The following is a 27,196-nucleotide window of genomic DNA, read 5'->3' on the forward strand; positions in this document are numbered from 1 at the left end:
TTATTTTCTTGTGCTCCAAAATCACTGCAGATCGTGACTGTAGCCAAGAAATTAAAAGACGCTTGCTCCTTGGAAGAAAAGCTATGACTGACCTAGACAGCGTATTAAAAAGCAGAGATGCTACTTTGCTGACAAAGGTCCATATAGTCAAAGCTATGGTTTTTCCAGTAGTCATGTGCAGATGTGAGAGTTGGACCATAAAGAAGGCTGAGTACCAAAGAATTGATGATTTTGAACTGTGGTGCTGGAGAAGACTCTTGAGAGTCCCTTGGATGCAAGGAGATCAAACCAGTCAACCCTGACGGAAATCAATCCTGAATATTCATTAGAAGGACTGATGCTGAAGCTGAAGCTCCAATACTTTGGCCACCTGATGCAAAGAGTCAACTCATTAGAAAGACCTTTATGCTGGGAAAGATTGAAGGCAGGAGGAGAAGAGGACAACAGAGATAGTTGGATGGCATCACCGACTCAATGGACAGGAGTTTGAGCAAGCTCCAGGAGATGGTGAAGGACAGGGAAGCCTGGTATGTTGCAGTCCAAAAGAGTCGGACATGACTGAGCAACTGAACAACAAACAGCAACAGCAACATGAAGAGCCATAATGGCAAAAATGAATAAAAATAAGAAAATATTTAAGCGTGGCATAGAGCAGAAAACTATCTTATAAATCAATATCCAGATGTATCTAAACTCTCAAAAGCTACCAAGTATGAAGATCTAAAATAGAAGAAAAAAGTTTTGTCAGTTTGAAATACTATTTATTAAGGTATAAGTTTTTAACACTATCAAGTTTTTCTAACTGACTCACTGCTTATCAAAATTAGATTTAACTTGTTATATTCCTAATCAAAACTTATTTTATATTATCAGTAAACCCTATGTGATTTATAAAATATTCTTCATTCTGGGAAGATCTCGGGTTTTAGAAAAAAACATGCACTAGCTGGGTAAAGTTAGAATTATTACTTAACCTCACTATGCCCCACATCTCCCATTTGTTAAATTAGGATAACACCACCCTCACTTGGCTGTGATGGGAATTAAATTACATATGTAAAGAAGCTGATACAGGAAGTACCTTACAGTGCAAACACAAGAGATAACTTTGGGAAATTTGAGATTTTATTTTCAGTTTTAGGTTAATTAATGTTATCAGAAACAAATTTGAATTTATGCTCTTATTAAGCCTTTTTAAAGCATACTAGTCTAGTACCTCAGCGTTCAAGGCAGCACCTTTTTGGCATGTGAATCCATATGTCAGAAAGACTGAACTAAGACATTAACACAGCAGTTGCACACATACCAGGTTTCCCTGGTGGCTCAGATGGTAAAGAATCCGTCTGCATTGCAAAAGACCTGGGTTCGATCCCTGGGTGGGGAAGATCCCCTGGAGGAGGGCATGACAACCCACTCCAGTATTCTTGCCTGGAGAACCCCCATGGGCAGAGGAGCCTGGTGGGCTACAGTCGCAAAGAGTCAGACACGACTGAGCAATTACTGTGGTGTATGTGTGTGCATATAACAGTGAGAAAGAATTCCAAGGGCAGGACTTAAGAACAGAAAGTAACTCAATTTAGAAATTTCATTCAATGACTGGGGAATTAATATATTTTGAAAATAACTTTAGAAAGGGTAAATGAACTAATACCACTTTTGGATTCCTACATACTTACAATGGAACAATATATGAGAAGGCACTGTAAGCTGTAACAAATCTAGCTACTCTTTGCATTCTGGTATTTTGAAAAACCTGTTGCTATCAAACAGAAAATACAAAGTCATTATTTCGTGTTTCCTTTCTACTCCAATTTAATGAACAATTAAAGTACCAATACAAAGGTCAAAAGCATTAAATAGATAGGTGGAAAGTTAAGAGTTTGTTTCTGAAGGAAGCAGGAATGGAAAGATTTATACTTTACCTTAAAGTTGAAATTTCCATTTACTTCCTTTTTATCATCACATTTAAGGAAAAGGGGGGAAAAATTCTAAATATTTTAGAAAACTCTTAGTTAAGATTTTTCAAGCAAACCACATACTCTATTAGCTGATTTCTTCAACTATCATATGCCACATCTAAAATACAACAGCATATACAGGGTTTACATACCCACATACATATGATTAAAAGGGTAAGTATGTTTCCAAGCTTTGTGGAAAATTACTTATCATTTAGAAAAACAAAATCATTAATGTTAAAAATAAAATTATGGTACATTTTGTTTATACTCAAAGGAAAGAGATCACTATTTCACAAACTATAATGAGAACCCGTACATTATATATTTCACATGCTTTTCGTGAAAATTAAACAATTCTAATAATTTTTCTAACTTTAAAAGTTTATACTGGATATATACATGTACACACATGTGTATGTATATTTAAATTTTAATTATGTATAGAGATATTTAGGAAGTATCAAATGCTACCACTGATAAACTTACGAATCAACATGCAGAACTCTCTGGCCACTTCTTGAACATGCAGCCGCAATGATGGATTCAGGCAAACCTATAAAAACATACACCTATATCATTTAGGATGTAGAAAAAATATATATATATATAAAGCACAAAAAATGTTCAATTCATACCACTGTTGTATAGAAGAGTTTAACAAAAGAAGCTCATTCTTGTATTCAAAATTATAAACTTTATATTATACTTGAATGGTGCTTCTTGAACATATACTAGTAACACTGAAAATGTTATCATGTGGAAGGGAGATTTTTTAAAACTCAAGTACTTAAATTCTTTTTATCTGCCAATTACCATAAATGAGCAACTGCCAAAATATTGTTCATATAAGCACTTTGTTTCAGAAACTATGTTCACATACTAGCTGATCAGATTCTCCCAAATGCACTGACAGAAAAGGATCTGCATGTACATTTTAAAGATGAAGAAGAAACTGGGGTGCAAACTGGTTAACCTGCTGTCCAATGCTTTAAAAAAAAAAGCTCTAGAATTGAAATTTTAACATAAATCTAACTTCAAGTCACAGTGTCTCTTAGGGGTAATGGCATATATTTTTTCAGTTTAAGCAATAGGCTAACTAATTTTTAAAAAGGTCATTTACATGATACATTACTTCACTTCTGCTTAATAGTTTGATAAGAACATTACTGTTTTGAAATTAAATTAAACCATATCATAAAGTTTGTTATCATAAAGTGAAAGTGAAGTCGCTCAGTCGTGTCCGACTCTTTGCGACCCCATGGACTGCCAGTCTCCTCCGCCCACGGGATTTTCCAGGCAAGATTACTGGAGTGGGTAGCCATTTCCTTCTCCAGGGATCGAACCTGGGTCTCCCGCACTGCAGGCAGACTCTTTACCATCTGAGCCACCAGGGAAGTCCCTATGTTATCATAAAGGGAAATATATATTACTACTATTAATACCAATCCCAAAAAAATATTTACCAAAGATAATTTTATAATAAAAAATTCAGATGTTCAGCCACATCAGGTAGTTAACACTCTGTGTTATAAATTCAAGGCTCTTCCATAACTTTTTATCGTAAGAGCTACCATTTCAACAGAGACTAAAATATTTCATATCAGTCAAAAGAACAAAGCTAGTTTAGTATAATTCTATACTGCTGCTACTGACTCTTTCACTACAATGAGATACCATAGTCCTCTTGGATTTTTACCTAGTAGAAAAGAAACAGCATCCTTCTGGCAAGAGTTTAAACAAAACACTAACCATCAAAGATTTCAAGAAAAGAGAATGCTTATCTTCTTTATGTAAAAAAGCAACAAGTATATGGAAGCAACTAATGTAGTCAATCTCTAGTTAAAACTCACATTAAACAAAAGCTCCATCTGCATTCATGGAAGAACTAGTTTTCCAGAGCTGAGCACTTTGTGGGTAGAAAATGTTTGGTTCAAAAAAGTTCTGCCCAAATGTACTAGATATAGCCGTTAAATGTCAACTATTGGAAATCAGCCATTATAAAATTGCAACCTTAACTTAGGATATAATTCAAAGGAAAAAAAGTGAGTTTGTAGTGTAGAAAGAAACAGGAGGAATGAAAGGAAAATTCTAAATAGCTAAGGATTCTTAGTTTTTCATAATGGTAAAAACTGTATTGTTCTAATGTTTTATCTTAACTCTTTATACATAAACATGTATATGTAAACTCTTTATATATAAAAAATAAATTTTCTTTATAAAGAAATGCAGTCACTATGGTACTTTACGGGTTGCTAAGTGGTTTAGTGGGCTTCCCTGGTGGCTCAGATGAGAAAGAATCTGCCCGCAATGCAGGAGACCTGGGTTCAATCCCTGGGTCAGGAAGATCCCCTGGAAAAGGGAATGGCTACCCACTCCAGTATTCCTGCCTGGAGAATTCCATGGACAGAGGAGCCTGGTGGGCTGCAGTCCATGGGGTCTCAAAGAGTTGGTCATGACTGAGCGACCAACACTGACTGACTAAGTGGCTTAGTTAAAAAGGACAACAGCAAAGAAATATTCAGGAAGGAGAATTAGTATGTTTAAGTGTGTAATAAAGACAGCATTAAAAATATACCACCAAATATCAGTATAGGGCTTTATGATTCACAATGTATTTTCATATACATCAGCTCATTTATTCTTCATTATAACCCTGGGAGGCAAGCAGTATTATCCATGTGAAAAAAATGGGATGAGAAATTTTAAATTTCTTGCCAAAGATCAAGCAATTCAGTAATTTGGCATCACGAATTCAAATTACCATGATAAATTCACTCTCTCCAATTTGGACTTGAGACTGAGAATGAGGATGTAAGGGCAGGAGGGTAACATAACGAAATGGGCATGGTCCCAGTCAGACAGAGCTAAGTTTGAATTTTAGTTTTGCTGCTTAACTAGCTCTGCAACCTCAGGCCTTTACTTCTTCATGCATCAATGGAAATATCACCATCTACCTTGGAGGATTGTTAATTGTTAGCAGAGGGTATTTGCTCTATAAAGAATGCCTACTTCTATTCTCTTCAGAGAGGTATTTTAGAAGCAGTACATTTTCACCTAAATACTACTCCAAACATACACCCACTTTTACCAGATGCCAACTTCAATGGCAAACAGTAATAAAATTGCTCTCCTCTATCTGGCTCAAATTATCTGTTACCTTGGATAGGCAAATAGGCATGTGGTTATTTCCAATGCTGCAATCAACATTGTCAGAAGTCATGTCTCTACTGACAAAGCAAAGCCAAGAACAGATTTCAATACTGAACATGATCTGAATCCAAATCACACAAAACCAAAATGACCATCATTTGTGTTTTCCCTTAATAGTCCCACACAAGTTGGTGAAAGCAATAGACTATTTCAATGTTAAATGGCAAGGGCCTATTATCCTCATGCTTAGAATGATTAAAACAGGCTAATAACACAGCTAAAGTTTTCCTGGCCAGGATTTCATACTTCTTCCCACTCATTCAATAAATACCAAGTGCCTTGAACAGAGGAGGTACACAGTGGATTCTCTATAAACATTTGTTTGAAGAAAGAAAAGGAAGAGATAAGGTAATGGGAAAAGGGAGGGACAGAACAGACTGTGATAGGTAGTGAGAAAAAATAAATAAATAAATAAAGGTAATTTCTAGCCTAAAAGAGCTCAGAGTCTAAACAACAAGAACTTAAAAGGTTTAAAATAATAAATGTAATTAAAACCATTAAAGGAACACAAAGGAAAGAAGCATTCCCTCTGTAAAGGGTAGTCATGGAAAGCTCTGAAGAGCAGGGGACATAAACCAGCTTGGTCTTTCAGATCTATAATCACCCAACTAAAAACTGTAGAAGAAGAAAGTGGAAGGGAATACTCTTGGCAAAGGGTGAAGGAAGAGAGTATCAAAAAGTAATGCCCCAAAAAGTAGCTGGAGCCAAACTGTGGCATCTGAACTTGAACCTGTAAGCAATAGGGAGTCCAAGATTTTAGCCATAAGAACAAGATCAAATCAGCATTTCAGAAAAATATCTCTAGTCACAGCATGAAGGATGAACTTGCATAAAACTGGAGCTTTAGCTTTCACATTTCTTAAATTCCTGTTCTGGAAAAGTTTACATAATTAAACTTTTTGGTCTTACTTACAATTTAGCAAAATACGTAACTGCTTGTTTTGTTTAAATTAATATTTATAAGCTCAATTTTAACAGCTGTTAAACCCTTGACTAATTTCAAAACAATGCTTTTTTTTAACACTTGACACCATAAAAAGTGAACTACTTACTTCTGAATCATTACTCAAATTCACACAACATCCCTGTGAGGCATTTTTATATGGAATATACACAGGCTTACAATGAATTATACAGTCTCTCCCACAAGATATGCTGGCATATCAAGTGCAGCACTTTCACAACATCATCTTTCAGGATTTGAAATAGCTCAGCTGGAATTCCATCTCCTCCGCTAGCTTTATTCATATGAATTTTATGTCTAATAAGAGCACTGTGAAGTGAAAGTTGCTCAGTCGTGTCCGACTCTTTGTGACCCCATGAACTATAGAGTCCATGGAATTCTCCAGGTCAGGATACTGGAGTGGGTAGCCTTTCCCTTCTCCAGGGGATCTTCCCAACCCAGCGATCAAACCCAGGTCTCCTGCATTACAGGTGGATTCTTTACCAGCTAAGCCACAAGAAGGAGAAGGGAACAACAGAGGATGAGATGGTTGGATGGCATCATGAACTCAATGGACGCGTGAGTTTAACCAAGCTCCAGACATGAGTTAGAAACAAAGACCTTAGATCAGCTTCTCTGGTGGCTCAGCTGGTAAAGAATCGGCTTGCAATGCAAGAGACCTGGGTTCAATCCCTGGCTTGGGACGATTCCCTGGAGAAGGGAAAGGCTACCCTGGCCTGGAGAAATCCATGAACTGTACAGTCCATGGGGTTGCAAAGGGTCAGACACGATTGAATGACTTTAACATACACCTTAGATCAGGGTCAAATCACACAGCATTACACTGGAAACACACTGTAAAAACTTTGAGTACAAATATACAAGTACAATGTTTTCAACCATAATATGGGGCTAATAATTATCTCATAGGGGTATAGGGAGGAATAGGGTAAAAATTATATAAAATACCTTACACAGGGTCTCCAAGCATGTTGCTTATATTCAATAAATGTCAGTTCCCTTTCCTTCTCTTCCTATCCCTTCAATAACAAACCTGAAGTTATCTAATTAGAGTTATTAGGTTGGTACAAAAGTAACTGCAGTTTTGCACTGTTGAACTTTCCTGTTTGATACTGGAATACATTCTTAAATAAATGTGGCTATGTTATATATCATCTTAATACACATTTCTCACTTTATTTTTTTTGCTAACGACATTACTTGTTTATTTTGTATTTATTTTACACTACAGAAATGTTAGACAAAAAGCACATTTGAGGGATTTTTTTATTAAAGTTCAAAATTGGTCATAAAGCAGCAGAGACAATTTGCAACATTAAAAAAGCATTTGGCCCAGGAACTGCTAATGAATGTACAATGCAGCAGTAGTTCAAGAAATTTTGCAAAGGAAACAAGAACCTTGAAGATGAGGAGCACGGTAGTCAGCCGTGGGAAGCTGACAACAACCAAGAGCCATCACTGAAGCTGATCCTCTTACAACTACACAAGAAGTTGCCCAATAAATCAGCATCAACCATTCTACAGTCGTATGTCATTTGAAGCAAACTGGAAAGGTGAAAAAGCTCGGTAAGTGGGTGCCTCATGAGTTGACCAAAAATCAAAAAAATCATTCTGAAGTGTCATCTTCTTTTATTCTAACAACAACGATGAACCATTTCTTGATCTGATTGTGATGTACAACAAAAAGTGGGTTTTATATGATAACCAGCAATGACCAGCTCAGTGGTTGGACTGAGAAGCTCCAAAGCACTTCCCAAAGCCAAACTTGCACGAAAAAAAGGTCATGGTCACTGTTTGGTGGTCTGCTGCCCATCTGATCAACTACAGCTTTCTGAATCCTGGTGAAACCACTACAACTGAGAAGTATACTCAGCAAATGGATGAGATGCACCAAAACCTGCAATGCCTGTAGCCGGCATTGGTAAACAGAAAGGGCCCAATTCTCCACGACATCACCCAACTGCATGCACTACAACCAATGCTTCACAAGTTGAACAAATTGGGCTACAAAGTTTTGCCTCATCTGCCATATTCATCTGACCTCTCGCCAACCAACTACTACTTCCTCAAGCATCTCAACAACTTTTTGCAGGGAAAATGCTTCCACAACCGGCAGGAGACAGAAAATGCTTTCCAAGAGTTCGTCATATCCCTAAGCACAGATTTTTATGCTACAGGAATAAACAAACTTATTTCTTGTTGGCAAAAATGTGTTGACTGTAATGATTCTTATTTTGATTAATAAAGATGTGCTTGAGCCTAGTTACAATGATTTGAAATTCGTGGTCCAAAACTGCAATTACTTTTTGTACCAACTTAATATTTGATGGGGGAAAATAAGTCATTTGCTTATTATTAAGTTATCCTTGAAGATCTAACAACTTAAAATAGTTTTTTTTTAAATCCAATAACCTTTTCTATATGTATACTATAAGCCTTTTCTAGATTTATGCTATAGAAGTTCATCAAACATGATATCATTTAAACATTACACAACATTAAATATGATCATTAAATTCGTTCATGAGGCTGTTTCAAATAAATAATCTGCCAAAGGATTATATGAAAATTTATAAATCTGATGCAAGATCAACAACTTTTACCAGCAAGTTAATTCTGTCAAGCACAGTTAAATATTAGGTATTACATTAGCATTTCATAACAGCTTGCAACAGGGTAAACTGAGATTTCTAACATCACTTTCTTCTCAGCTGAGGTTGCTATAAAGTTGACAACTAGAAAAAATATATTAGAAGTTTGTAGAATGTTTTGTGATCATATAACAAATATGTATAGTCCCATCTTCCTATAATTTTCCAAAATACATCTAGATAAAATAGAAATGTTTCACTATCAAACAGGGCTAAGCTAAAATCAGCACCAAAAAGGTACGAAATTAGTATTTTCAAGAATCTCATCTAAAATATTTTATAGGAATGCAACTATTATTTATTCATTTTTCAAAAACCCTTTAATCCAAATCCTTAATGTTGAACTTCATCCCTTACAACTATAATATTTAGGTTAGTTCCCTATGATCTTTCTTAAAACTGTATCATACCTGGAATTAATTTTTCCTAACACTATACTTACATAAGATAAACATTAAGTACTTACACCACTCCCAGCATATCAAACAATAAATAACAGATTCCCCTGACAGGACTCTGATGACCTGGCAAAGCCTGAGTGCTTGCAGCCCAAATCATATGAAACTATAAATCACTCTTTATTTTCTAAAACATTTCTAAATGGATTCTTACTTTCTACCTTGGAAGTCACTTCATGTGTTATTTATAACTAGTAAAGACCAGAATAGAAAGAAAATTACACAGAACTAGACTGGTTTCAACTGCATATCTGAGGTTATTTATATATCTCCCAGCAATCTTGAGTCCAGCTTGTGCTTCATGCAGTCTGGCATTTTGCAAGACGTACTCTGCATATAAGTTAAACAAGCAAGGTGAGAACACACAGCCCTGTAGTACTCTTTTCCCAATTTTGAACCAATCAATTGTTCCATGTCCAGTTCTAACTGTCACTTCTTGACTTGCATACAGATTTCTCAGGTGGCAGGTCAGGTGGTCTGGTATTCCCATCTTTTGAAGAATTTTACACAGTTTGTTATGATGCACACAGTCAAAGACTTTAGCATAAACAATGAAGTAGATTTTTTCTGGAATTCTCTTGCTTTTTCGATTATCCAACGGATGCTGACAATTTGATCTCTGGTTCCTCTGCCTTTTCTAAATCCAGCTTGAACATCTGGAAGTTCTTGGTTCACCTACTACTGAAGCCTAGCCTGGAGAATTTTCACATTACTTTGCTAGTGTGTGAGATAAGTTCAAACTACCGCAACTGTGTGGTAGTTTGAACATTCTTTGGCATCGTCTTTCTTTGGCATTGGAATGAAAACTGACCTTTTCCAGTCCTGTGGCCACTGCTGAGTTTTCCAATTTTGCTGGCATATCGAGTGCAGCACTTTCACAGCATCATCTTTCAGGATTTGAAATAGCTCAGCTGGAATTCCATCACCTCCACTAGCTTTATTCATATGAATTTTTAGGAATGTCTAATAAGAGCACTGTGAAGTGAAAGTTGCTCAGTCGTGTCCGACTCTTTGTGACCCCATGAACTATAGAGTCCATGGAATTCTCCAGGTCAGAATACTGGAGTGGGTAGCCTTTCCCTTCTCCAGGGGATCTTCCCAACCCAGCAATCAAACCCAGGTCTCCTGTGTTACGGGTGGATTCTTTACCAGCTAAGCCACAAGAAGGAGAAGGGAACAACAGAGGATGAGATGGTTGGATGGCATCATGAACTCAATAGATGTGAGTTTAACCAAGCTCCAGCAGTTGGTGATGGACAGGGAAGCCTGACATGCTGTAGTCCATGGGGTCGCAAAGAGTTGGACATGACTGAGCAACTGAACTGACTGACTGAATAACAGCACTGTTTCAATATTAGGAAAACTGGATTCTTTTTTTCAGGCTTATAGTAAATAGCTGAAAAGTCACTTAGCCTCTCTGGAATTCAGCTTCCTTATAAATATCCTTATAGATAAAATGAAGAACTGGAAGTAAGTGACCTGTAAGGTTTGTTGCAAGTTCTCAGAGGTAAATGTTAGCGACAGATCAACAGCTTGGCCTCTGTTCTTATACAAATGGTTTGAACTTAAAAACAGGATTCAGGGAAGATGGCATTAGGAGCAAAGTTTCTGAATCTCCCCCTGAGATTCCCATAAAAATAGACAGTGCAACCAGGATACCAAAACCAAACACCCAGGGACAATATCTACAACAAAGATAGATGACAAAATATTGTGATGAACTCCAAAATACAAGTGGGTCATTAGGAACTTTCAATAGTTATAAAATCTGCATGGTATAAGAAACTGTACAAGGAAAATGACCAGAAGACAAAGAAATGTGTGACAGCACTGGTGGCCAGAAAACCCCAAAATTTCTATCAGGTACTCACTGGAAGCTTGGGAGGTCATTCTGAGAATAACAGCAGCAAGTGGGAGAGGACATCACAGACTTCAAGCTGTGGATGAGTGCAAAGGAACCCCTGGGAATGCTAGAGAGGTGAGAAAGTGGGGATGGAGTTGGGCCCTATGAACTCAGGAAAATGAAAAACTGTCCTTCTAGGTAAATTCCTGCATGGAGGAGTAACTATTGGGAGTGAGTCAGTGAGTGCTTAGTCATGTCCAACTCTTTGCGACCCCACAGACTGTAGCCCACTGGGCTCCTATCTCCATGGAATTTTCCAGGCAAGAATACTGGAGTGGGCTACCATTTCCTTCTCCAGGTGATCTTCCCAACCCAGGGATTGAATCTGCATCTCTTGCATTGGCATGTGAATTCTTTGCCACTGGGCCACCTGGGAAGCCCAGTCCAAAAGAACTGTAGTTATTTTTAAAAAGCTGAGCCCTTATCTTTTAGATACATATTGAAATATTTACAGATGGAACAATATGCCATATAGGATTTTCATTAAAATAATCCAGGATTTGACGCTGAAATGAGACGGTGGACAGTACCAAATGAAAGAGATAGGCCACAAATTGATAAGAGTTGATACTGGGAAACTGGTACATGAGGAGTTTTATTATTCTGTTTTTTTTTATGTTTGAAACTGGCCATAATAAAACGTTTAAAAAATAAAATTTAATACCAAATTTAATAAGATAATGAAAGGCTGGGTCTATGAAATAAAATAATCCCTTGGAAAACAGACATTTAGTATTTTGTTATTTAAACTGAGAAAACTGTATCAATTCAAATCTCTTAACAAAAGTTTTACTAAGTAATGTAAATATTTGACAAAAACCTATTTCATACCAGGAAATAAAATAAGCAGATTCAACTATAATTAACTTTCACTTGATTTTCTTAATGCTAGTATTTCTGTTTTATCAATTTAAATTTTATCAATTTAAATGACTAAAATCATCTTTCACAGTGAAGGATATCCCAGCTGAGTTCTCTTCAAATTTAATAGCAATATTTAACTTGGGATAAGGAAAATAAAGTCTCTTGTTCAGAACATATTTTACTTAGGCATCACAGAAGAAAAATGATCTTTAGTGTATTACTCATAAAGCTATGAGACTAAAATAGATAAGAGAGATTGTGCTTATTCCAAGATCAAGCAACAAATAACCTTTCTTCCTTATACGAATCCTTTCATGAAATCCATTTTTTTAAAAAGTAAAGAGAAAAACTTTATGATCCTTATGAACTAAATTTTGAAAGAGTCTATGAATTTGTTACTATATATCATTCCTTGAGGTAAACCACTTCAAATTAAGTTTTAAACTTAGTCTTATTATGTATTTAAGAAAAAACTGGCTACATTTCATGGAGAAAACATTGATGATAATATTTTATACTATTTATTAAAAAGCTGAACAGTGATTATACTGAGTTTACTAAAATAAAACATAAAATCTTATCTAATGAAAATAACAATTTTATTGCATTAAGAATTTCTAAAACACTGTAACAAGAGGGATAAACCAAAATCAATGTAAAAGGTTTGTGAGTCATTTGTCAATGATCTTGCACTTGAAAAAACACATTAAAAACATCTAAAAATCAGCATGACTTTTCTCTCTTACACTGCAAATATGACACAATGCTAAGGAAAATATTTTATTCACCCATAACCCAACCCCTAACAATTTTTTTTTTCATTTTTCCTTTACTTACTATTGTTTGTCCATAGGTATACATTAAGCAGTAAAGATGGGAAAACAGACAACAGGGCTTAAGTACTGTACCCAAAGTCACATACTCAGTAAATGGCAAAGTTAATATTGGAACCTATCTAGTCTGGCCCCAGAGTCTATGTTCTTAAGTACTATCCTGCCTCAGGACATCTAAATCTCTTTGTCCATCTCCATTAGGTAATCTTACAATTAATTCAGTTTCCCAAATGACTTGAATCTTGGAAATAGGTACTTATTGGTAGATACCAATAATGCTATAAAGGGCTTCCCAGGTGTCGCTAGTGGTAAAGAACCAACCAGAAAATGCAGGAGACAATAAAACGGCAGGTTCAATCCCTGGGTCAGGAAGATCCCCTGGAGAAGGTCATGACAACCCACTCCAGTATTCTTGCCTGGAGAATCCCATGGACAGAGGAGCCTGGCGAGCTATGGTCCCTGTGTTCGCAAAAAGTCAGATGCAACTGAAGCGACTTAGCACAGCACAATAATGCTATAAAGGTATGTTCCTTTTTGTAAACTAAGAAATTGGCATTCAGTGGTAGCTATTAAACGTAGAAGGAATCAAAGACCTAAACAAAAATATCATTTCACAAGTACTAATGAAAATACTGACTCATATAAGGACTACCAATCAATTTTAAAACAATGCTGTGAATACCTGGTATCAAAGAATGTTTTTTACATAGTGCCAGAAGCAACATACAGATTATTTTCAATACACAAGGGAAAAATACATCCAAACAATGGAGGCATCATATTGTCATCATCCTAATCCTGGGTCAATCTTAGCAACACTCACAGTGGATCAACCAGATATTTTGTGTCTTCTGATATGATTCAACATGATATCTATATCACCAAAGATGTCCTAGCCAAAAATGATAACCTTGAATCCACCAAGCCTTTAGATATATATTTCAGTTTATCTGAAATATAAGGAAAAGACAGTCTAGAGGAACAAGGTAAATGATACTATGAGCAAGAAAGCAGCCAAATTTAAAAGGGAAGGATCACAGGCCTAGTCTCTAACATCTCAGTCATCACTTAAAAAAAAAACTAAGAATAAAACAGATTTACAGGACACATCAACCAGAAGCAATACATAATAATGAATTCGACACAAGTTTGTATATACCAGCTGTAAAGGGTATTTTGGGGTGGGAAAATGTGGAAAGTTGAAGGAGTCTTTGGGCCTAGAAAAGCAAACAACAGTCTCAAAGGCCCTTGCTGAATCATCTAACTTCAGAGAAAACAAAATTGAACTTTAGGTCCTGCCCTGATGCTCCAGAACAGTTGTATCTATCTGGGACTTATCACCCCCTGTCCAGAAACCTTCCACCCCCTACATCTGCCAGAGACCTATCACCCCCTGCCCAACTACAAATGCCATCTCAACTAGAGAATACCCCAAAAAAGCCTGATTAACGTTTCCCTCATTGCTTCCACAAATCTTCCTTTAAATATGAAGCCTCCCTGATCCTTCTTGTGCTCAGCCTGGTCGTTAGGCAGACTGTCGCCCTCCTTGCCTGAATAAAGGTAACCTACTTCCCTTGAGGTAGTCTCTCAATCTTTTCTGCCTGGGCCTGAACTATACCTTACAAAAGTTAAATACAGTCTGTGTGCTAGATAATATAAAACTACTGGAATGAAAAGAAAGGTGAGAATTATGTACTGAAAAAGTTGCAGAAAAACACGTATTTAATGATCTTATTGTGTCGTGAATGTGTGAGTGTGTTTACGACTTTATATATTTCCTAAGGGAGACAGGGGCTTGAAAAGCTGAAAACTGAAGGGCAAATAAATACAATTATTTTGGTGAATATGCATGACCTACTGAAGTTGAAGATTTGCAATCCTAGAATACTACGAAATACTAATAGCTGTGGGTAGGGGAGGGGGAGTTACCACTAAATGCATCTGTACAGATGAATCTCACAAGCATAACATTTATCAAGGAAAGCACGTCACGCAAAGAATACACAGAAATTTTGACAAGTGTCAAAAACAGAAAAAACTAACAACATGTGGTTTGGGGATATACACATGTAATATAAAACACTTCACAAAAAACAAGAGAACAATTAAAGCACTTTGTCATAATGGTTATGGCATGGGAAAGGAAGGGAAGATGGACAGTGATACATATACATACAGGGAGCTCCCAAGGTTCTGGTAATGCTCTTTTTCTTCAGCTGGGTCAAACATACATGTCACTCACTTTGCTATTGTTCATTGAAAGAAAGAAATTATAGATAGATAGATATATAGATATCACACACACACACACACACACACACACACACATATTTCATTTGTATGTATGATATCTTGTAATAAAAAGTATCCTGAGCAATATTATAAAACTGCCTACTCCATCCACACACCAGACTCCTTTGAGACATTGGGGCTCTCCAATATAGAACATTATATTATTTACAAATTTTACTATGAAAAGCAGCTTTAAAATAGATGCTGTCACCCTTGTAGCTTTTTACCTCTATTAAGTGATTTTCTCACAATAAATTCTCAGATCTGGAATTACTGAGTCTAATAGAATAAACATATGTACAATTCTTAGGACAAATCATTGTATTACTTTGCCAAAGCATTGTCCCAATTTATAATATCATCAGCATTTCAACTGAATACAGCTTTATCAGCAATTAGTTGATGTTAATGTTTTTAAAACATTAAATTTGTAAAAATTTTTTGTGTTTTTAATTTGTGTGTTTTTAATGTTTTTAACTATTAGGTTATTTTGCACTTGACTACTGATCAGGAAAAATATTTTCTCCACAGTTTGTCAACTATCTGTAACTCCTCTTGTCTATTTATATTTTCTGCCCATCTCACCTGTAGACATCTTGATGTTTTTCATACAAATTTGAAGGTATTATTTGTATGTAATTAGTCCTTTGTTATGAATTACAAATATTCCTACTCTGTTTTCCTTTTTCTTTTAGTTTGCTATTTTTCAGAGTAGATGCTGTAATTTTTCATATATTCTAACATTTCCTTTTGTTTCCTGAAATTTCAAAGAGGAAAAGTTATCACTTCTCTACAGATCAGATGATTCATCTATTCCCACTTAACAGTTCCAACTACACTCAAAGAGACACTCAGATTACTGGCAGAAATGTCAAAAATTGTTCCTATAATGAAAAAATAAAGGCAATATTTCAATTAGTGGAGTAAAAATACATCAATGGTGTTAGAATAACAAGTTAGTGATTTAGGAGGAAAAGCCCTCATATTCTAGAATAAAGTAAATCTCAGGTGTATTAAAATTTAAATGTAAGATATAAAATATTAAAAAGAAACAGAGTCAATATTTACTTAATCTTTGAGGGGAAGGCTTTCTATGCATATCTCCAAAGGCAGGAACCATAAAAGAAAAAAAAATTGATAGATACATAAAATTTATCAAGTTTCACACATGAAAAACTGCCATGAAAATAGAAGGCAAATTTATAAAATACCTAACAAAGAATTAAAGCTTTTAATATATAAAGAATTATTACATATTGAAAAGAAAAAAATCACACAATAGGAACATGGGTAAAAGCAATGAATAAAAGAAACATAATTGACCAACATACCTATTAAATAATCTCACTTATAATCTGAAAATGTAAATTCAGACAAGGAAATATTTTCTGGCTATGATGTTGACATTCATAGAAAATACTGAAAGACTATGGGAAAGTAAGCATTCTCATACTCTGCTAGTGATATTAGATTAGCAAACTTTCCTTAAGGTAATTCATCAATACAAATCAAAATCTTTATATAACCACCCTCGAAAATTCAATTTAACATTTACAGTTCTAGGTATTTATCCTAAGGAAGTAACTAAATACATACAAAAGGTTTAGGTACAGCATGTTCATCATAGTATCACTTTATGAAAGTGAAAAACTGAAAATTTTAAATGTCCAAAAAAAGTTGATAATTTAAATAAATGACAGGACATCTATAGAAATACTAGTGTATTTACTAATCAGCTACTAAAAATGACATTTAATAAGCTTTTGGAAGTGACATAGTCATAGAAATGAAGAACAGATTGATTCCCTGTCCATCACCAACTCCAGGATTTAGAGACGTAGGAAGGATGGAAGTGTTTGTGGCTATAAAAAGATATCATGAGAGACTACGATGAACTGTTTTGTATCTGGATTTGACAATCTACACATGTGATAAAATTACACAGAATTGAATACACACACAAGTATATGTAAGACTGGTGACATCTGAATAAGGTCACTGCATAAGGTCAATTACCTGGTTGTATTACATGTATTTATGCAAGATGCTACTTACCACTTGGGAATGCTGGATGAAATATATACACGATCTTTCTATACTATTTCTTACAACTGCATATGAATCTAAAATTATCTCCAAATAATAAGTTATTTTTTTAAGACACTGAGGATGAAGATTTGGTTATTATGAAATGATATTCATAACGCTGTGAACTGAAAAACAGAATAGCATACATGTATCTATACACACAAAGTGAGAAAAGGTCTGGAAATATAGACATAAAAGTGTTAGTTATTATTATTATTTGTTAATGACAGGGCCCTTGGAGGGAAAAGATATTATCACATCCACTCTGTCAATTATTAACAGGATGAGTCCATTATAAGTGCTGACAACTGTTGACAATTATAGGAACCAAAAGAACCAATCAACCAAAAAAAAAAGCTTCATGAACAGAACAATGAGTCCCATACTTGATCTTGAAAACTTAATTTACAAGTGCATAAAACAAAAAAAAATTTTTTTAATGACAAAATAGCAAACCCTTGCACACACACAAATAACCTATAGGGCATTTCTAACAATGATTTTATTTCTGTGGAAAATTATGTATCTTGTAATCAGTGAATAATTCCTAGGGAAACAGATTTTCAAGTGGAAATATGACTGTATTCTCTGACCCCATTTCTTGCCATTACTTCAGTGGCTGATTCTGTTTTTTCAGTTTTAAGGGATAAACAAAACCAGGTCATTTGGTTCACCTTCATCAAAAGGTTTGCAAGATGGCAACAGACGTCATGATGCTGTCAATAATGAGTTAACATCACAAGGCTTCTCTGGCATCAGGACTTTAATGCCAACAATAGTAACACCCCAAAATGAAGCAATTGCCAACCACTAAAGTAAAACACAATAATCTAACCTTGACAATATAAGATATTTTTTCACATGGAAAGATACAACCAGTTCAATCTAACAACACGTAGTCAGAGCAACTTCAGTCTTAACAGTCTGACCTCAGTCAAACTTCACTAAGTCTTAGGTTCCACATTTGTAAAATGGAGATAACAATAAGCATCTAGCAACAGACAAAGTTACTGTGAGAATCAGATGAGATAATGTACTTTACGGGCTTAATATAGTACTCACATATAACAAATGCTAGAAATAATTTCATACATTTGTTTAACAGTGTGTTGTATATACTAAATTTAATTTTCTGTCATCTATTTAGCTTAGATAGCGCATGCCAAACATAGAAAACTAAGGATTAGAATACAACTCAGCATCTTCCTAATGTGCCTGGTATCTGTATGTAAAATGTTATATCCCTACATGTTATTTTGTGCAAGCTTTTCCATCACAATTATTTTAAATGCATATATCGAAAAGCAGTTTAACAAATATCCAAATTCAGATCACAGATACATGACCCAAAATAGTTCAAAGCAATACAAAATGACTAAAATTGCCATTAACCAAAAGCCACTGTAACACAACATGAACACTGGGCTGGACAAAAAAGATATGTATGAACACTACTCAGGAGAAAAAGCAGATACTGGTACTTTTATAAATGTGATATAAATGAAATCAGTCAAATGGTATGACATTATTTATTTAAACTCTTGGTAAAAATCCAATATAAGATCAAACAATCATGTGAAGCACCACACGGGCAAAGTTGCCCCTGGTCTCTTCACCTGTCTATTTCAAACTAGTTTTTAAATAGTCTCATTATGAATAACACAATAGTTCTCATAATCATACTTGGAGAAGTCACTATCTCTGATAAATTCTCATCTTTTACACTGCCTTTTAATAAGATTATCAGAAAAGCAAAAATGACAATAAATCAATCTTTCAAAAGTATCCCTATTTTGTTTGTCACAACTAAATATTCCCCAAATGTTTCCAATCTCTCTAGCATTTATGCATAATATATGTGTACATATACATATATATAGTTTGTAATATACATATGAATATAAACTGAGAAGTGTTAGTGATTTTTAAGCTGTTCTAGGTTTTAAACCATTTACATAGACCATTTTAAACCATTTACATAGTTACAAAGCCTAACTTTTCAGTTAGAAGATTGCACTGAAACTTAACAGCGTAACAGGTCAATTATATGGAATTATAATTGTTTCTGTGCATTGGAATTTCATGTTAAACATGAGAATGTGATGGTGAGCAGCCGTATTTGATTTTAATTGCTGTAGCCTGAGTTACCCAAAACATCATGAGAACACCGGAGAAAATGAGAAAATGACATGAGGCATGGGAGATGAAAACGATGCTGCAGAGAGAACTCTGGTTACAGATGCAGCTCTCTCTGAGGGACCGGTTCAAACTTATGATTTACAGGGAAGAGTAAGCCTCTCCCAAAGAATCTTCTCCACAGTTATATAATTCCCTTTACTTTTCTAGATATTGACAGCAAAAAAGACATACTTCTCCATCAATAAATGGCTGAAGAATTGCAAAGCATTTTTCAAACAGCAAAACCTGTATGCTTTAGTTCCTTCTGCATTTTACACTGACAAGAGTTTCATACTATGCCTCAAACAAGATAAACCTGTTCAAAACCATCAGGCAAAACAAATAACAAATAGTGCAAGCTGGTGAAAAAAACAGAGAAAAGAAAATGAAAGAAAATCATCAGTTAAGAAGTCTGATAGAAATAGTGGTAATAGACACACAAAGGTCTTTCCCACCAAACAGTCAATGAGAAAGACAATGACTCAGACACCTGAATCTTTCCACTGCTCTCCATGGAAACCATGAGCCTTTCCTAGGAAACCTTCACTCCTTGACAGTAGTGGTGATAAAAGCCTCTCAATACAACATTATGGGCTATAAATTTCAACTACATTTTCTGAACACCTACTAAGCATTTTAAATAATTATTCCACTGAATCCTCAACACAGCTGTCTGAGGTTTACTCTCTTTTAGAGCTAAGAAACTTAAGACATTAAAGAACATGTGTAAGGTGGCACAAGAGTCACAACTGATTCAAACACAGTCTGTCCAATTTCAGAGTCACACTGTCAATCACTAAACCAGGTTATCCCAACTCTGAGATCTAACGCCTGATGATCTGAGGTGGAGCTGATGTAATAATAATGGAAATAAAGTGCACAATAAATGTAATGTACTTGTATCATCCCCAAACCATCCTGTCCCCCATCCATGGAAAAAATGTTTTCCACAAAATCAGTCCCTGGTGCCAAAAAGATCAGGGACTGCTGCACTACACGATGCTCTCAAATGAGATACATACATGTCAAAGTAAATAGAACATATGGATGGTATAGCATTTATAAAACAAAAGAACTTTTAAAATACTACTTTCATTCCTACCATGTTATTCAGTTAATCAATATTCTCTAAATTTTAAAACTTTTTGCCCTTAGCCAATCCCCTTAAATATATATGAATATATGTATGTGGGTGTGCTTCAGTGATACACACATGAAATATGTTCCATAAAACTATACTCATCCTCATTACATATAATATATTCTAATACACATTCTAGTCTACCTGTTTTTTAAATGCTGGAATTGATTCCATGACCCACAAATAGGTGGCTTCTTGCAAATTAAAAAAAAAAAAAAAAAACTGCTCTAGACCACAGGTTCGTGGATTTTTGGAAATACAGGCAAAAAAAGCATAGACATCCTCTGATGTTAGAACCACATACAGGCATCCCAGGAAAGGACTAAATAATACATATATATGAGACATCACTTGGCAGGAAGTCTGGCATAAGCAGGTATTTAGTAAAAATCAGTTTCAACTAAACCCCCGACAACATTACTGCCCCCCAATGTTTCAAGAAGCAATAGTTAGAACCAGACATGAAACAATGGACTGGTTCACAATTAGGAAAGAGGTACATCAAGGCTGTACATTGTCACCCTGTTTATTTAACTTATATGCAGAGTACATCATGTGAAATGCCAGGGTGGATGAAGCACAAGCTGGAATCAAGACTGCCAGGAGAAATATCAATTACATCTAATATGCATATGACACCACCCTTATGGCAAAAAGGGAAGAGGAACTAAAGAGCCTCTCTGATAAAGGTGAAAGAGGAGAGTGAAAAAGGTGGCTTAAAACTCAACATTCAAAAAACTAAGATCATGGCATCTGGTCCCATCACTTCATGGCAAACAGATGGGGAAACAATGGAAAGTGACAGACTTTATTTTCTTGGGCTCAAAAATCACTGTGGATTGTGACTGCAGTCATTAAATTATAAGATCCTTGATCCCTGGGAGAAAAGCTATGACAAACCTAGACAGCATATTAAAAAGCAGAGACATTACTTTGCCGACAAAGGTCCGTCTAATCAAAGTTATGTTTTTTCCACTAGTCATGTATGGATGTGAGAGTTGGACCATAAAGAAGGCTGAGCACCGACGAACTGATGCTTTTGAACTGTGGTGTTGGAGAAGACTCTTGAGAGTCCTTTGGACTGCAAGGAGATCAAACCTGCCAATCTAAAGGAAATCAATCCTGGATATTCATTGGAAGGACATGCTGAAGCTGAAGTTCCAATAGTTTGGCCACCTGATGAGAAGAACTGACTCATTAGAAAAGACCTTGATGCTGGGAAAAATTGAAGGCGGGAGGAGAAGGGGACAACAGAAGATGAGATGGTTGGATGGCAGCACCGACTCAATGGACATGAGTTTGAGCAAGCTCCAGGAGTTGGTGATAGATAGGGAAGCCTGGTGTGCTGTAGTCTATGGAGTCGCCAAGAGTCAGACACGACTGAGTGACTGAACTGAACTGAACATCAAGAAATTCAGCTGTGCTACCTACATGATCTTTCCTGATGAAAGCAGTTTATCATTTCCAAAAAAATGATTCTTTATAAGCTGCTTTGATAGAAAAATTTCTGAAAACACTGACTTGACTTCAAATGAGAACTATATAAAATTTAGTCTTTTCTCAAGGACCCAGTGTCATAATTATGCACATACAATGGTAAATTTTAGAGTTGGGAGATGCCTATCTTAGAGGTCACCTAATTCAAGTCTCTCACTTTACAGATGAACAAATTGATGTTCCAAGATGTTATGCAACTTGCCAAAGTCACCTAGAAGGAAGGTTAAGTGAGTCCCTTTATGCCAGGCTGCTACAGTGACTGATTCTGGACTATGCTGAGCATGATATAGCAAGGAAGTCAGGATTTACGAGCAATATCCCTGTAATTTCTCCCATATTTGTTATTTTTATCTCATTTCTTTCCCCATAATCTTTAGCAACAAAATTCTTAAATGAAAAGGATCCATGTGTTTATCCTCTGCAGGAAAAATGTTTAAGCTAGTCTACTCCACAGTTTATTTAGGCAAAGAACTCCAGAATATAATATGTGTGATGTACTTTAGAAAGGAAACGGATGCTGAATGAATCTCTCTGTGGTCTTTAGAAAGCAAGAAGGATGCAACAAAAAGCCCACATTGGCTTAGAACAGCTCTGAGCATGTGAATGTCAGGAACTCCAAATAGTTCCTCAGAATAGGTAACACAGTAAACGTCACAAGAGCAGGGACTAGGTTCTCAGTAATTCTGGGCTGAATATTCTAAAAAATATGTAGTCTGTCACTATGCCAAATGGTCCCAGATCACTGTGTTGCTTGATGTAGGTTTGCATTTTAGGTGTTCGTCTCTCCCCTTTCACATTAAGATATAAACTGTCACTTAGGTCTAATGACACCCTCCAAACACAGCTTTTGCAGAAGTTGTTAACATTTCCTGTGTCTTCTCTAGAGGAAGAAATGCCAACCCACTCCAATATTCTTGCCTGAAAAATCCAATGGACAGAGGAGCCTGGTGGGTTACAGTCCAAGGGGTCACAGAGACGGACACGACTGAGTGACTAACAATATGCTCTGAGCATGCTAGAATTTTCTAAAATAAGAATGAATATGCTCTAAGTGAGAGAATGAGGGATTCCCCTATGTAAAAATGATGCCAATAATATCCCATGATGCTTCTAACTTCCATCTCACTTGCCCTTATGTTGAGTTGATGGCTCTGCTGCAGGTTACAGATTATACAAGATGCCAGATAAGTCACCTCCAGTGAGGTGTTATGTTATTATGTGACTAGGAAAATTTTTAACCTGTGACAAATGATACTTCTCTGTAACCTACAAAGTTATTATTCAAATACCTTTATAAATGGCAAATGTCTTAAAAATGACAACCATGCACCCAAACTAAAGGCCACTTTCTAGACACTTATCTCTACATCCATTTTTTAAGATAATTGTCATGATTTTTTTTCACTTTAAAAATTTTTTTAATTTTATACTGGAGTCACTATTCCATTTCTGTCCTCTCCCTTGAGGCTCCATTTGGCCCTCCTTCCTTATTTCAGTTTCTTCTATATTTTGCATGGTTTAAGTACTTTATCTTATTCTGTTTTCAGGTGTTTGAGAGATTATTTCCCGTATTTTGTAACCAGGAGGAAATGGGCTTAACTAAGAAAATACATACAAATCTTTATTTTCCCATAATCTCTTCAAAATATGACCTTAATGAAAATGTTATATTATGAAGAATGAAGAGAAAAACAAGTTAATCAAGGCCAAAAGGATTTAAAATAATATCCACAGGTTATTTTACTTGATAAAGCAACTGTTTCTTTATGACATTTTAACTAAAACTAAATCTGCTAAAAGAAAAACTGCATCTCATAGCCCATTTCTTCATGTTTCTGATACATACATGATTAATTCTGCTTTTGTTATCAAAACTGAATCTTTGAAACACTGATTTTTCTATGATTGACTCAAGCTAGTACATTTAGTAAGGCAAACACATCTTAAACGCCACTTTCAGCATACTATTTCAGAAGAAAAATATTCCAAACACATTAAAAAATCACCTATTCAATTCAATAGTGATTATAATTATTGAATTCATTTATTTGAGAATGACTTTTATCTAAATACAAAGCTTCAAATCATAAATGTAAACAATGTGCTTGAAAAGTTAAACAGTGTTCACTAAGTGATATGAAAACCTCTAACTCAAATAAGTTCTTCCCATACTTTGAGAAGTAACATTACTCTCATGGAAATAAATCTAAAATGAATCTTTTTCCAAATACACCAGATGCTTCCTGATGCAATTTTCTGGATCACCCACAGACTCTTCCTACCTCTATCATAACAGACTCCAAGAAGACAGATATAGTCCATATTATAAACTGAAATAAGTAAAAAAAGTCGCTCAGTCATGTCCAACTCTTTGCGACCCCACAGACTGTAGCCCACCAGGCTGCTCCGTCCATGGGATTTTCCAGGCAAGAATACTGGAGTGGGTTGCCATTTCCTTCTCCAGGAGATCTTCCCCACCCAGGGATCGAACCCGGGTCTCCCACATTGTAGACAGACGCTTTATCATCTGAGTCACCAGGGAAGTTTTATCTAAGAATTAACAGCACTTAATAATAAGAACTGCCACATATCAATTAAAATTTGAATCAAGAAACAATATTTTAATGATACAAAATAACTTTTAACACGCCCTAATTTCCAAAGTACAACAAAAAAAGGGAGTAACACAGGACCCAAGTATGCTGTAACAACTATTCTAAAATGGATATTGTTCTAAGTTTTAGGATAGACTGGAGAGAATAAATAGTCTACTGACTCTTTCCAGCTGTCACACAAGATCTGTTCATAGCAACTACATCAAGGTTATTTGTAGCCATGCAATTCTCAGGTTGAGAAGAAACATGTCCTTGCTGTTTTGAGAACAATCACCCATGTAGAACTAGAATAAGAGAAATTTTTTTAGACAACACTGAAAAGGTTATTTAGTTCAAACTGCCTATATTCAAAACCAAGGAAACTGAGGCTCTGAGAGATAAAGTTCCTAACCCTAGAAATTCACACAGTTGGTTAATGGCCATGACAACCAAGTTTTCCCAGTTATTTCTATTAATATGGTTTAATTCTGAGTGTCAGAACTACTGATTCTCCTTTTAGTATACAATGGACTTTTGGAAATTTACCAGCAGTGTGATCTTGAGCAAACTGCAACCTTTTTAAGAACTTTTTCCTCCTCTGTAAAGTGTAGAGAATACCTACTCCAATAAAGTTGTGAGGATTATATACCATTTGTAAAGAGCTTAGCACATGGATTAATAATCACTCGAAAATAGGCAGTTATTTTTACTCCCGACCTGGAAACATGGCTGCTCCTACCGTTTGAGAAGACAATGAGCTGAATTTATTAACACAATGGACAGGCTCTCATTCACCAGAGGTTCTCCAGCCTACCACATTCTGTAGACAGGACTAAACCCCACCCAAAAAATTATTTCATCCCATCTAAAATTCACCCTTTACATTGTCAAGAAAAACAAAATAACAACTTTTTCCAAATGTTTTCTGCCACGTGTTGTACGTGTAATTTGTCAACTAGAAACTGCAGAGGGAGTTCTGGCACCACCCAAACCATGAAGAATCAACGATGGCAAGCAAGAGAAAGATATGATCACACATTAGAACTGGACTCACAGACCTTGTTTTCAGCTCATTTAGCTGTGGGTAGAAGAAAGCAAAATGATTTCTTGCAGCACCATAAAGCAGGAATAATGGCTACCTCAACAAATTACAACCCCCTAGGCTTCGGACACGACTGAGCCACTTCACTTTCACTTTTCACTTTCATGCATTGGAGAAGGAAATGGCAACCCACTCCAGTGTTCTTGCCTGGAGAATCCCAGGGGCGGAGGAGCCTGGTGGGCTACTGTCTATGGGGTCGCACAGAGTCGAACACGACTGAAACGACTTAGCAGTAGCAGTAGCAGGCTTCTCAACACAACAGAAAAGAATCCACTTCCTCGCCTTAGTACATTTAAACGTAAATGGGTAACAACTGAGTAACAAACTGTATCCGAGATGCACTGAACCCTAGGATTATATAAATATATGAAAAATTCCTATGAAATGGCGAGACAAAATGATGGGGAATATCACTTCGAAATCAACGAGGAAATCATAATGTCATGCCATGGTGTCTCCATTGATAAAATTCCCACCCTCCGTTCTCTTGACACTGCAAACCTTCCTCCCTCTAAGGAAATCACAGGAATCACCCGCAGCAACCAACCTCAGCAATCGGCATCAACCAGATCGACCCCTACTCAAATGGCGCTAAGCACCGCGGGTCCAAGCCCCTCCCTGGAGCGCCAAGTCCCGCGTTGACTCCAGACTACCTCACTTCCTTTCCGTCCTCCCTCCCACACTCGACCCCAACATTTCTCGCCGACCCTCACCCCTGACAGAGAAAGTAGGAATGGGACAGACTTCCTACACTTTGTCCAGGTAGTACCAGAGCCACACATACCCGTCCCTATTACGATCACATCAAACTCCGAAGGGAGATTATCCGCCATCTTGACAGGAAATGTGTCATGTGACTGTTCCTAGTGCAAATAAGATCAAGTTCGGCGCTGCCGCGGTAGGAGGCGGAAGGGAAACAGTGCATTCTGGGTATTGTAGTTCTCGAGTGGTGGGTCCAGGCAGGAGGCTACAGCATTATATTTGAAACTTTTTAATTGAACGTTAAGAGCTCCATTCCTTTTCCAGGCTGAGTACAGTAGCGCATTTAGCCTGAAGTTTTGAGGTAGAAAAGAGTTGTAGATTTTTACTCTGATGGCTAGGATGAATGGTGGGAAGACCTGCAAACTGCTTGACAATGATGAAGCAAGAATTGTCAGGAGACAGGAGGGCGGAGTGAAATTGAAAGGGAATTGCTCTGTGAACAAAAGAAATTTTCATTTCAGCCTGGAAACTGTTTCCCTTAGCGTGTCTATACTTTCGTTTTGGCCCCCGAAGCATAAGTTTTCACACAATATCTTCACACTCTATTCCTTATCTTTTTTTGTCTTTGTCGCCCCAATAAAAATCCACAAAAAAATCTCTCCGTAGCTTCGCCGGAATGGAACCTCAAAGCATCTGTATTTGTTCTAGTTAGTCCAAACAACCACCTTGCATATACATTAATATTGGTTGCAAGAGGG

General features: G+C 36.2%; 1 protein-coding gene across 1 annotated transcript in view; it reads right to left on the reverse strand.

The window, feature by feature from the left end:
* CHM (CHM Rab escort protein) overlaps positions 1-26,592 on the reverse strand; it is a 231,345-nt gene extending 204,753 nt beyond the window's left edge. Inside the window, exons 1-2 of the mRNA XM_065915823.1 lie at positions 26,521-26,592; positions 2,448-2,514 (exon numbers count right to left, since the gene is read on the reverse strand). Of these exons, the coding sequence (XP_065771895.1) occupies positions 2,448-2,514; positions 26,521-26,569 (116 nt within the window). The 5' untranslated portion in view covers positions 26,570-26,592. The remainder of the gene's footprint in view (positions 1-2,447; positions 2,515-26,520) is intronic.
* Between the last annotated feature and the right edge of the window lie 604 nt (positions 26,593-27,196).

This window comes from Muntiacus reevesi, chromosome X (genome assembly GCF_963930625.1).
Source record: "Muntiacus reevesi chromosome X, mMunRee1.1, whole genome shotgun sequence".
Taxonomy (NCBI): domain Eukaryota; kingdom Metazoa; phylum Chordata; class Mammalia; order Artiodactyla; family Cervidae; genus Muntiacus; species Muntiacus reevesi.